Source organism: Rhinichthys klamathensis, unplaced genomic scaffold, assembly GCF_029890125.1.
Source record: "Rhinichthys klamathensis goyatoka isolate OS25496 unplaced genomic scaffold, OSU_Roscu_1.1 h1tg000124l_1, whole genome shotgun sequence".
NCBI lineage: Eukaryota > Metazoa > Chordata > Actinopteri > Cypriniformes > Leuciscidae > Rhinichthys > Rhinichthys klamathensis.
Window position 1 is genome coordinate 515,710 of NW_026606661.1, and position 12,059 is coordinate 527,768.

The window sequence follows — 12,059 nt, forward strand, 5'->3', positions numbered from 1 at the left end:
CTTCCAGACGCATTTCAGTGCAAAGTATTCCCGTGTCGTAAACAGTAAGAAGTCCTTGGAGATTCTTAGCTTGTAAGTACATGTAACCCTCAGAGGATCGTCACTTCATTCTATGATGATTAGTTGGTTTTCAGCCAAATATGTCTTGCTCTAAGTTTCAGACACCTGCATTCTCTTACAAAACATTGTACATGACATGCATCTAAAGCAGTTCCTACACACTCTGCGTACTGTAATAGGAACAGACAGACCGACTGGATCAAATACAAAAAGGAAAAAGCTAGATATGTCGTACATACAAAAGAAGCATGTGACATATTTTCCTCATTTTTTTTTTTTTAAGCTGCTTTGGTAACATCAAATTTAATCCCATCAGCCTTCAATCTCTTTTGAATTGGCTAGCGAATCAAACGCACCCGTTTTTCCCCCAATTTTTTTCTCTTCATCCCACTATTATCGTTCACGTAGGTCCTCTGGTTTGTATGAATGGGTTTTCATCAATCTGTCCGAGTCACTTTTCTCAGAGTCTCCTCTCAAGGAAGAACGTATGGTCTGAAGTCAGCGGCCCGCGCTGTGTTCTGTCATAAAGATGTGCGAGCTGTGAGGGAGAGAGCTATTGTACTGAGAGCCGAGAGAGTGGAGACACTGGATGCCGAGGCGATGGCATTGGGACCTGAAAGAGAATGAATCAGCGAATGAATGAGAAATAGCAACAAAAAAAATAAATTATATTATATATATTTTTTGTATATCACAAGCTGCTATTACAGGGGACAAATTGACCAAGCGGATTTCCTGAATACACTGTGGTTCAAAAGTGTAGGGTCAGCAAGATTTATTATTCAGCCAAGGACACATGAAATTGATCAAAAGTGACAAAAAAATACGTAACAAATTTTGTTACAAAAATCTATTTCAAACTTTCTAATCATCAAAGAATCCTGAATAAAATTATGACAGCTTCCATAAAAGTATTAAGTAGTACAACTGTTTTCAACATTGATAATAATAAGACATGTTTCTTGAGCACCAAATCAGCATATTGGAATGATTTCTGAAGTAATATCTGTTGGAAATTCAGATCTGCCATCAATAATAAATTACAATGTAAAATATATTAAAAAATAACAACTTTTTTAATTGTAATAATATTTCACAATATTACTGTTTTATTGTATTTTTGACCAAATAAATGAAACCTTGGTAAGTAGAAGGGACTGAAAAATCTTGCAGACCCAAACATTTGAACAGTAGTGTTTAATCTCAAATATATCATATTTTGTATTTCCCAATATTTATCAGCAGGATAATGTACAGTAATCAGTGCAAAATGAACCCCTTCAGGCTGATTCAAGTCTGATCGCCCTGTTGAGCTTAATGTGATAATGACAGGCTGATTGTACATTACCCCTTACATATTATAATGCTAAATGACTTCATCTATTTATAATGCATTTTATTTATAATACTGTAAGCTTCAAAGTTTTTCCACTTGAGTAAAATTTTGCATAAAAAATAAGTCACTCAGCATAGGACGATCTACCTGGTATTCTGGGTATTTTGATCTGTGGGCTGCTGCTGCCTTCCCCTCCTTCTCCAAAAGGCTTGATCTGGATGAAGTACTCCACATCTGTGGGCAGCGAGAGCTCCACCGACGTGGTGTTAGTCTCCATAACGCTGGGCCTGCTGAAATGGTTCCGCTTGTACAGTACCTACAGAACCATTCCAAAATGTTTTAGGAACAATTGCATGGTCCCACATTAATAGCACACCCAGTGTTGGGGTAAGTAACAGATAGTAATGCGGGTAAAAGATGACTTTTTTTCAAGTAACTAGTGCATTTATATGTAACAAAATATGAGTTACTTTTTCAAATAAGTAACGCAAGTGACTTTGTTTTCCCATGTGGAGAGAAATCATGAGTGCAGAGGTGTTGTGTGTATGAAATATGATAGTTGTAGTTTTATTAGTTGTAGTTATAATTGTAGTTTCAGACTAAATGTGATCATGCATTTACTCATCAAACTTGCACAAAAAAGATTGTTTTGTTCAAAATGAATAAAAACAGTGAAATGCAAACTCAGAATATTACACAAACATGCAAATATTAAATGTTTAAGTATGTCAAATATAAATATACTTTATGTATACCAATAGCAAACCAATAGAGGCTTTGGAGTCGTTGTCACACACATATCAGAGCATTTAGTGTTGCTAATACACTGAAAGCTGTTTAATCATTGAGCAATAAAGTGCTGTGTCATATTGTGAATGTAGTTTTTGCAAGAAGATTTGGGCTTACTTTATATCCCATGACCTCGGATTCATTTTCAAGAGGTTTCACCTGTTCCCAGTTGAGAATAATCTTGGAGTTTGACGTATTCCACATGACTTTTGAGGGCGGCTGGCTGGGGGCTGGATGAAGACAGACACAAATCAGAGAGAAAAAAAATCGAATACAATAAGGCCGATTACACCTGGTATTAAGTTGTGTTTTTGGTCGATCGGATCACAAGCAGACGAGGTAGACACATACTCGTTTACACCTGGTGTTTTAATCCGTCTCTTTTGTCCACTTTCAGCCACTTCTGTCCTGATCTCTTCAAGAGGAGGGTCTATGGGCGGGTCAAATTCTCGATCTAATGGACAAAATAAGCTTGCACAATTTACGTGAACGCGCACGGAGACGACGGAAAAACATGCAGAGAGAATCAGCTTTCATTTCTGCTCTGACAGCCGCAAGTACACGCCGAATGCTGTGAGTGTGTGTTAGAAATCAGGAATGGTGAGAGAACATTGTGCTTGGTATGTTTTTTCATCTTCAAACCAAACTCAGGTCTTCAGACAACAAAGTTTAAATCCCGTCTGGCTAGCGCGCTTCCCATAATGTTTTAGGTCAGTAGGCGGTCTTTTTTGGCTGTTCGAACACATTCGACCACATGAGCGTTTACACTACGAAAGCAATCTGGTCGAATGTGTTTTCGACTTCCTCGGGAAGTGGTGGAAAGTGGACAAGCTCAAAACATTTTAGACCCCGTTTACACCTGTATTTGGCGTCATTCATTTGTGATCTGATCGACCAAAGCGCATCTTAATACCAGGTGTACCCTTATAGTCAAACACTCAATCATTCAGGAACATCCTCTTCAATCAATCTATTAAACAAAAAAGTTACTTACGGGGCTTTTTGGTGGTAACATTGACCGCTGGACTTGGTGGTCCTGTTCCTGCTGTGTTGTAGGCTCTCACCGTTATATAGTAAGAGCTACTTCCTTTTAAGCCCTGAATAATGGCTATTGTTCGGTTTCCTACTGTCCTTAGCACACTAGCTGTATCTTCTTTGCCATTCTTTTCCCAGTATCTCAACTACAGAGAAAGACAAAACAGAACCGCTCAGCATTACACTTTAATTAAACTGGGTGCAATATCATTTAAAACTATTGGGAGAAACAATTCATTTATAATTTTCTTTGTGGAGTATCTGAATTGCAGGTTATCTGCTTACAGGTACTTTGGTTACTCAGCCACTGAAGTGTGGCAGTATTTAAATGAACCTGTCATAGGAAAATCATCTTATGCAACGTTTCCCAACTGTCAGGATGACTGATTTTCTTTTCCCCTCCCAAAGTCTGTGGACAGTCCCAGCTGAAGAGTCAGAGATGGATGGTGGTACAAACCTAATTTGTATTTGTTCCATAACTGTTAGTAGAGGACAAAAAGGTCTCAGTGCTTTATATTTACGATCTTTGTAGATGACTTACAACAAAGAAACGACTAACAACACAACTCTAACTAGGAGTTGGTTGCAATAGTACAGCCTAAAAAACAAAACAAAAAGATACAAAACACTGTTACTATCTAATTAAAGAGGCAGCTCACATTGTAAGATCTACAGTGCGCAGCAACAGTCCTGGGAGATTTTCTCCATAGGTTGTTTCCCCAGTGATAACACAACACATTACTACCATGTGCAAAACTGCTTATAGCTGCCAAACTCCTGGTGAAGAACTTCACTACCCATAATCCTGTAATCATAGAAGTCCCGGCCACTCCCATAAAGCACTGTGAATGATGTAACAGCCTCCTTATGATCTCAACTTCTTAAATACACTACCATTCACAAGTTTGGAGTCGGTATGATTTTTTAATGTTTATCTTGTTAATGTTGTATTATTATAATTTAAAATACATTTTTTATTCCTGTAAAGGCAAAGCTAAATTTTCAGCATCCAATACTCCAGTCTTCAGTATTCTAATATGCTTTTTATTATTATTATTATTAAATATTTGTGTGTGAATTGAGATACATTTTTTAAGTTTAATAGAAAATTTAAAGAACAACATGAATTTTGAAATATAATTTTTTGTAACATTATACATGTCTTTACTGTCACTTTAAAAAAAATTTAGTGTCCTTGCTAAATAAAAGTTTTAATTTCTTTAAAAAATCTTTTGAATTGTATTGCACAATATTTGTATATTTTGTAAAAGTGAACACATAAATATATATATATACTGTATATATATATATACACACACACACAGACACCTGTATTTAGTATCTGAATTGAGATATATATGTATATGAATTGAGATAAGTATATATATATATATATATATATATATATATATATACACACATACACATAATACTTTCAATCAGTTATCATAAATCCATACTTTAAAATTGTATCCTTTTTAATTAATTAACATGAGCTAATCAGTGTCAATCTTTGAGTCATCAGTAGATTTATTTTGAAGGATTAAGAGGGAAATAAAAAAAAAACAATTAATTCTATATTTAGCTTTAGCAAGTTTTATTCATGTTTATTTAAAAAAAATGTGCATTTAGGGTTTTGAAAAATCGTAAGAATTATAACAATAAACAAAATATTTTTGTTTATGTTTAAAAAAAAAAAATTCAACTTTTAATGTGAAAGTGTTTAGTGTGTACCTCATAGCCGAGAACACGTTTCTTGCTCGTGCTCCAGGGAAGGGCTTTCCAGGACACCTCAATGTCAAACGCTGAAAGACTCTTGGCTCTGAGTCGACTGGGGGCCCTTCCAGGCTCTGAATTCGGTGGAGAAATTCTTCGATTAGAGCGTTTTATTCAACAAATGTCTGTAAAAGTCCAACTCTTTTTGAAAAACAAGACTGGCCATGATTAATGGGTTCTGGCACAACACACTTCAGTTAGCTTGGCTCCTATTAACTGGCTGCTAAGCGTTACACAGCGAAATGTCAAAGGGTACATTTGACTTTAATTTCTCTGTTGCACACAACGGTTAATATGACTGACCCTCCTCAGCAGAGTAGATGGTGACCACGGGTCCAAAAGGTCCTTCCCCCTTGTTATTGTACACCCCCACTTTGACTTGGAACGGGGAGAATGGTAAGATGGTCTCGTTTTTGAAGACGTATTTGGAGGCTTCGGGAGAGGGAACTGCCGCCTGCATCCACCCGGTGGCGCCAAAGGGCCGGAAAGCAACGACGTAGCCAAAGCCTCCTCCGTTCTGGAGCTCTTCAGGAACGGGCTGCAACACAGACATACACCCACAAATAAAGCACATACATCTATAATACAGTACATTCCCTTTATTATAATACCCTGATATATTATCCTTATATACTACTCCTTATATGTACACCACAGACAAAAACAACTATGTTTTTTGGACATAAGTACCATGGTAATCTAAATGTCATGGTTTTACAGCCATGCTACTTGTTTGTAAGGTGTCTTCTCTTAAAGGGATATTTCACCCAAAAATGTAAATTCTGTCAGTAATTACTCACCCTCATGTTATTTCAAACCCGTAAGACTTTCGTCCATCTTCAGAACACAAGTGAAGATCTTTTTGATGAAATCAGAGCTTTCTGTCCCTCCATTGACAGCTACGCAACTGACACTTTGACGCTTCAAAAAGGTCAAGGTCAGGAGATTGTAAAACTAATCCATATGAATTGAGTGGTTTAGTCCAAATTTTCTGAAGAGACGCTTTATGATGAACAGATTGCATTTAGGCTTTTATTCACATTTAAACATTGATCAGCGACAAACAGAAGCTCAGCCGAACCTGCTTGGTTCCAACAAACCTCATTGGTTCTTGCTGAAGCTCAATCATGCTGCGTAACACGAGAATGAACCTCATTGGTTCTCACAGGTCAAGCGAACATGCTTGAGCTTCTGTTTACCACAACTGATGTGTTGTTGATGAATGTTTATGTGGAAAAAAAAAACGTGCTCTAAATGTGCACTAAACCGCTCAATTCATATGGATTATTTTTACGATCTCTTTATGAACTTTTTGAAGCGTCAGTGTGGTAATTGCGTAGCTGTCATCGGAGGGACAGAAATCTCTCAGATTTCATTAAAAAGATCTTCATTTGTGTTCCGAAGATGAACGAAAGTCTTACGAGTTTGGAATGACATGAGGGTGAGGAATTAATAATAATTTTATTTTTTTGGGTGAACTAACTCTTTTACTCTCTAGAGTTTACACACAAACCCGTCTGTTATATTTTGGCTGTGTAGACTGCAGGGTGTATGACTTTCCTGACACCTGTCAGGCAGCAGACGCCGCATTCGCGCTAATCTCTGCCGCGACGTGGTCTGAGGCAGTAGCTGTCATCTCAGCCTCTTCAGCAAGAGAGGGATTCCATCTCACAGGAAATCGTTTTGCCAGGTAATGATATCATGGTGGTTTTTGTTTGAAATATTGGTCTGCCACTGACCATGCAGTAATGCGGTGCGGTAACGGTGAGACCACCAGAAAATAGCATCCATTAGTCCGCAACCATGGCATGTGACTCAAAGAAGGGGGAGATTATGTTTTCACGCTTGCACACTTGTGCGGGAGAGCTTAACGGCTAAATAAAAATGCACCTGTAATCAAGCGCTCACTCCAGTGTCTGCTGTGAAAATAACAATTTGACATAGAGAGACCAAACCTAATGGGATGTGTTCCAAAACCTAAGAGCTGCCTTGTTGTCTATTACCAGTAGCTGTCTTCTAAAATTTGGAGCAGCAGAAACAGTGCTCGACTGACAACTGATTTTAATCTATCTATCTATCTATCTATCTATCTATCTATCTATCTATCTATCTATCTATCTATCTATCTATCTATCTATCTATCTATCTATCTATCTATCTATCTATCTATCTATCTATCTATCTATCTATCTATCTATCTATCTATCTATCTATCTATCTATCTATCTATCTATCTATCTATCTATCTATCTATCTATCTATCTATCTATCTATCATTATTCTTTAACATGGCTGATTCCTCTATATTTAGAGATTATCCATTAGGCTGCCTGGTGTAAATTATGTCCATAGGAGAACAAATGTCTGTCTGTCTGTCTATCTATCTATCTATCTATCTATCTATCTATCTATCTATCTATCTATCTATCTATCTATCTATCTATCTATCTATCTATCTATCTATCTATCTATCTATCTATCTATCTATCTATCTATCTATCTATCTATCTATCTATCTATCTATCTATCTATCTATCTATCTATCTATCTATCCTATCTATCTATCTATCTATCTATCTATCTATCTATCTATCTATCTATCTATCTATCTATCTATCTATCTATCTATCTATCTATCTATCTATCTATCTATCTATCTATCTATCTATCTATCTATCTATCTATCTATCTATCTATCTATCTATCTGTATAGGAACAATCTCAGAAAAATCTGACAAAGCTACACATACACACTACTGATAAAAAATAGGCAAGTCTAAACATTTTTGTTTTTAAAGAATAATATAAAGTCTTAAAATACAATATAACACTAGGTTTTGTACAGTGAAATCCACCAGTACTGTTGAATGTAGTGTTAGTTTTGGAGTAAAAGACATGAAATTCTCTTGAACAAAAGGTGGCGTTCTGTGGTATACCTCATTTTTATTTAAAAAACAACAGAACTGAAGTTTCAAGTTCCCTGTGACAAACTTCCAGCTCAATAGATAATACCAGCTGACTCTCAAACCTGAACAATAGAACATGTCTCATGAAAGGAGATACAGAACGAGAGAACGTAATCTTTGAAAAGTTCCTCACAAAGATTCGAGGGTAACTCCATTTAATTATCTTTGCTGCTTCTCCTGTATGACAGCGGCAGTTATTGCCATGCAGCTCTTACAGAAAATGAAGTGTTATGTGTATCCACTGTACTATGATTAATGAAAACCTCACATAAAAGGAACAATGATGTCTAGCCAGCTTGCATAGGGAGACTGTATACAAAGGACTCACTAAGGGAGACACACACACACACACACACACACACACACACACACACACACATGCGCGAGTGAAGTGCATTGGCCATCTTACCTCCCAAGTGATGACTAACTCTGATCGACTGCCACCTCCTCCGCTCACGTTGGCTGGGGTGACCTTGGGAACTGGAGGAAGGAAAAGACTTACTCAGTTTGGCTCAGGTGTGTCCATTTAAGACTTTGGTTTTTGAATATCATTTGAAAGTTCAACAAACAACATGGACATGATGTGAGCTAAAAAATATTTTCATGCATAAATGACATGCTTATATTTTTAGATGCTGGACACTATTTGACCTTTGACAGTTTTAACTGTATGATTTAAAAGCTCAACTGTGAGCTGAAAATAAAAACTGATATAAATTTAGTTTAAATATATTTATATATATATACATATATATATATATACACACACACTAGTATGTTTGCTGTTCTGCAAGTTTTTTTTAAAAAGAAAAAAAAAGAAAAAAGAAAATCATTTATTCAGCAAGGATGCATTACATTTATCAAAAGTGAGAGTAAGACATTTAAAATGTTACAAAAGAATTAAGCAGCACAACATTGATAATAATAATAATAAAATATTATAATGACTTCTGAAGGATCATGTGACACCGAAGACTGGAGTAATGATGCTGAAAATTAAGCTTTGCCATCAACAGGATCAATTAATTTTAAACTATATTAAAACAGAAAATATTTATTTTAAATTTCAAATTTTACTATGTTTTTTTTCTAATAAATGTAGCCTTGGTGGGCATAAGATATTTTTTTCAAAAACATGTAAAAAATCTTCCCGACCACAATGTTTTTGAACGGTGTAGTATGTGTAAGTGTGTGTGTGTGTATATATATATATATATATATTTTTTTTTTTTCTCACCATTTTTAATCACCTTGCATTTTACAGTTACTTAAATGGCATTGCAGTGCGAGAAATACATTTTTAAAAGTAAAAATACTCCATTTTAGCCTGTCAGTAATTTATACTAGTCCATTAAACTGCATGCATAATTACATTTTAAAATTTTCTTAAGAAATGTGAGTGGTTTTTGCATGCAAAATGAGCCGCCAGGATGCTCAAGCATTGCAGCATATTGCTATGGGGTTTTCTAAAGTGCTTTGTAGCATTTTGCAAGGGTGTTTGCTTACTGGCTAAAGTCAGAAGTCTTAGATATGGCTTTGGTCCTCCTTCAACGCAAGTAACGGAAGATAGCGAGTCACACGACATGACGCTAATTGAAAGAGCCACATGCAGACTAACGTGTCTGAAGCACTCACCTGTTTCTTTCGTCCTGGCTTTCTTCGAGGGTTTGCTGGGCTCTCCTGTGCCCACTGCGTTGCTTGCCAAAACTCTGAACTCATACTCCACCCAGGGGTTAAGCTCGATTACTGTAGCAGTCAGATGTGTGCCCCCCACCACCTCCGGCACTGGAACAAAACAGAACACACACATACTGTGAGACGAGCCCCCTCGCGAGCCTGCACGCCCCCCCCCCCCACGCTCACACAAACAAGATGCACAGCGCGGGTCTCTTCGGCTCGGTGAGATAATAACCTACGGAGCGTAGGTAAGATACAAAACCGGGCTTATCGACAGCTGCTGTGAAAGCTGAGATAAAAATAACACCCTATAGTTCCAATTATACATCTATCAATCTATCTGAAATTCAAAAATAAGTAAATTCTCTGTTGTAAAGCTTCATTTGTGTGTGCAGACATTCATAACATTAAAATTTTAAAATCACTTGTTTTAAAAACTTTTCTTTCCTCTGGCAGTCAGATTGTTCTTTTCATGTTTGTGGTTCTTTTCCTGGCACCACAGTTTTATTTTTTGTCAAGGTAAGCGCCCTATATCTCTCTATACTGCCATTCAATGTTTTTTGGGGTCAGTAAGATGTTTTGAAAGAAATGAATACTTTTATTCAGCAAGGATGCATTAATTTGATCAGAAGTTATAGTAAAGACTTTTTATGTTGTTACAAAAGTTTTTTAAAGTATATTTAAAAATAGAAAGTTATTTTACAATTATTTTTAAATATGAAAACATCTCACAATATTACAGTTTTGTATAACATGTTTGATCAAATAAATGCAGCCTTGGTGAGCATAATAGACTTCTTTAAATACATAAAAACATCGTACCAACCAAAAACCTTTGAAAAGTAGTTCAGTGTGTGTGTGTGTGTGTGTGTGTGTGTACACCCCATACAGCCCATGGGTACACGTTACTTTCATTGTGTGGAAAAGAGCAGCCTCAACATTTTGCAAAACATCTCCTTTTGGATCGATGTTCAAGCTACAGAGAAAGCAAAACTACATGTGGTAAAACCAATCATTTTAGCAGGGCCTAAAAAAAGCATAAACAAGCATTAAAAAAAAAACATGATGAAAATCTCAGTACGTAATAGGAGAGAAAAAAGCAGGGGGATGAAATAGGAAACTATGCAGAGAATGTTTTGATCAGTGAAGGCTGGTTAGAAGCCCCACCTGTGCTAACAGCTTGCCAGCCGAGGGAGAAAGGGGTTCTAGCCTGGATGGTGTAGGCAGTAATTGGACTGTGATTATCAGGTCCAGGCCTCCAGGAGAGAGTGGCAGTGGTATCTGTGATTTCTTCCACATGGATGCTGGTAGGGGGGCCAGGAGGACCTGAGACAGAAAACAGCCATGCAAACCAGAAACACACACACACAATGATGTCACGCTTGTAGGCTGCACATAACGCCCCCCTAAAGCACATCAGTGCAGCTGGTAAAGTCTGAGCTACATATTTTTACTGACTTAAAAGCTCTAATTAGATTATGTCTCATTTTTTATGGGTAATTTTTAGCTGTAGAAGGAAAACCAGCACATCTTTCCTCCATTTGGTAAACATTTACAATGCGTCACTGGCTTGTTTAACAGTCTGTAACACTGTATCTAGTTAGACTTCATGATGGATATTTAATATTATATTCAAAAGTAGATGTCTTATATATGTATATGAGATATGATACCAGATGCAAGTGTTATATATGTTTCACAGCATTTTCACCTCTGACAATCAGGTCAGTTGCAATGGAGCTGCTGTCCACCTTGGTCTGTACGGCACACGTGTACTTCCCAGCATGCCTCAGCTGAATGTTTCGGATCATGATGTCACCTGCTGAGTGCTGCTAAAAAAGAAAGATCAAAGATATGGTTAGAGTTAGAGATTGGGTAGAGAAATGCAACATATTTTATTATTCAGTTGTATTTGTACATTTTAAATGATGCCTGTTTTAAATTGTATGTATATGTACTTCAATTATAGTACATTTATTTGATATTTATCAGTATAACTTTTGGATGAACAAAAATTCTGATGACATTTTTTTTTTAGCTCTCTGTACAGCCGTAGACAAACTATGACTACAAAGACATTTGAAAAGGGTATTTTTGTACCATGGCCTATTATGGAAAAATGACATGCAAAAATATGTAGGTCAAACAAAAACTCTTTTTGTCTAGATGAGCAGTTTTTGCTTAGAAGGCTACCAAGTGAACCAGAGAGTATATGGTAAATAAAAAATATGGCTAATTTCAGGTTTGGACTATTTTGATACCTGTCTCTGTGAGTACTTAGAACAATTTAATTAACTTAAAGGGGTCATGAATTGAGAAATCAAATTTTCTTGATCTTTTGACATATAAGAAGTCATTGTACTATAAAAATATCCTGTAAGTTTCAAAACTCAAAAGTTCCTTGTTAGTCAAAAAACAGC

General features: G+C 36.4%; 1 protein-coding gene across 4 annotated transcripts in view; it reads right to left on the minus strand.

Moving 5' to 3' along the window:
- Window positions 1–318: 318 nt before the first annotated feature.
- The window catches only part of cntn4 (contactin 4), a 175,525-nt gene continuing 163,784 nt past the window's right edge, over window positions 319–12,059 (minus strand). For 3 of the 4 annotated variants that reach the window (XM_056256197.1, XM_056256196.1, XM_056256198.1), the window contains exons 14-23: window positions 11,351–11,471; window positions 10,807–10,965; window positions 9,598–9,747; window positions 8,372–8,442; window positions 5,300–5,534; window positions 4,955–5,070; window positions 3,180–3,366; window positions 2,303–2,415; window positions 1,544–1,712; window positions 319–673 (exon numbers count right to left, since the gene is read on the minus strand). In XM_056256197.1, coding sequence (XP_056112172.1) covers window positions 582–673; window positions 1,544–1,712; window positions 2,303–2,415; window positions 3,180–3,366; window positions 4,955–5,070; window positions 5,300–5,534; window positions 8,372–8,442; window positions 9,598–9,747; window positions 10,807–10,965; window positions 11,351–11,471 — 1,413 coding nt within the window. In that variant the 3' untranslated portion in view covers window positions 319–581. The remainder of the gene's footprint in view (window positions 674–1,543; window positions 1,713–2,302; window positions 2,416–3,179; window positions 3,367–4,954; window positions 5,071–5,299; window positions 5,535–8,371; window positions 8,443–9,597; window positions 9,748–10,806; window positions 10,966–11,350; window positions 11,472–12,059) is intronic. The other variant, XM_056256199.1, reaches the window with a different exon arrangement.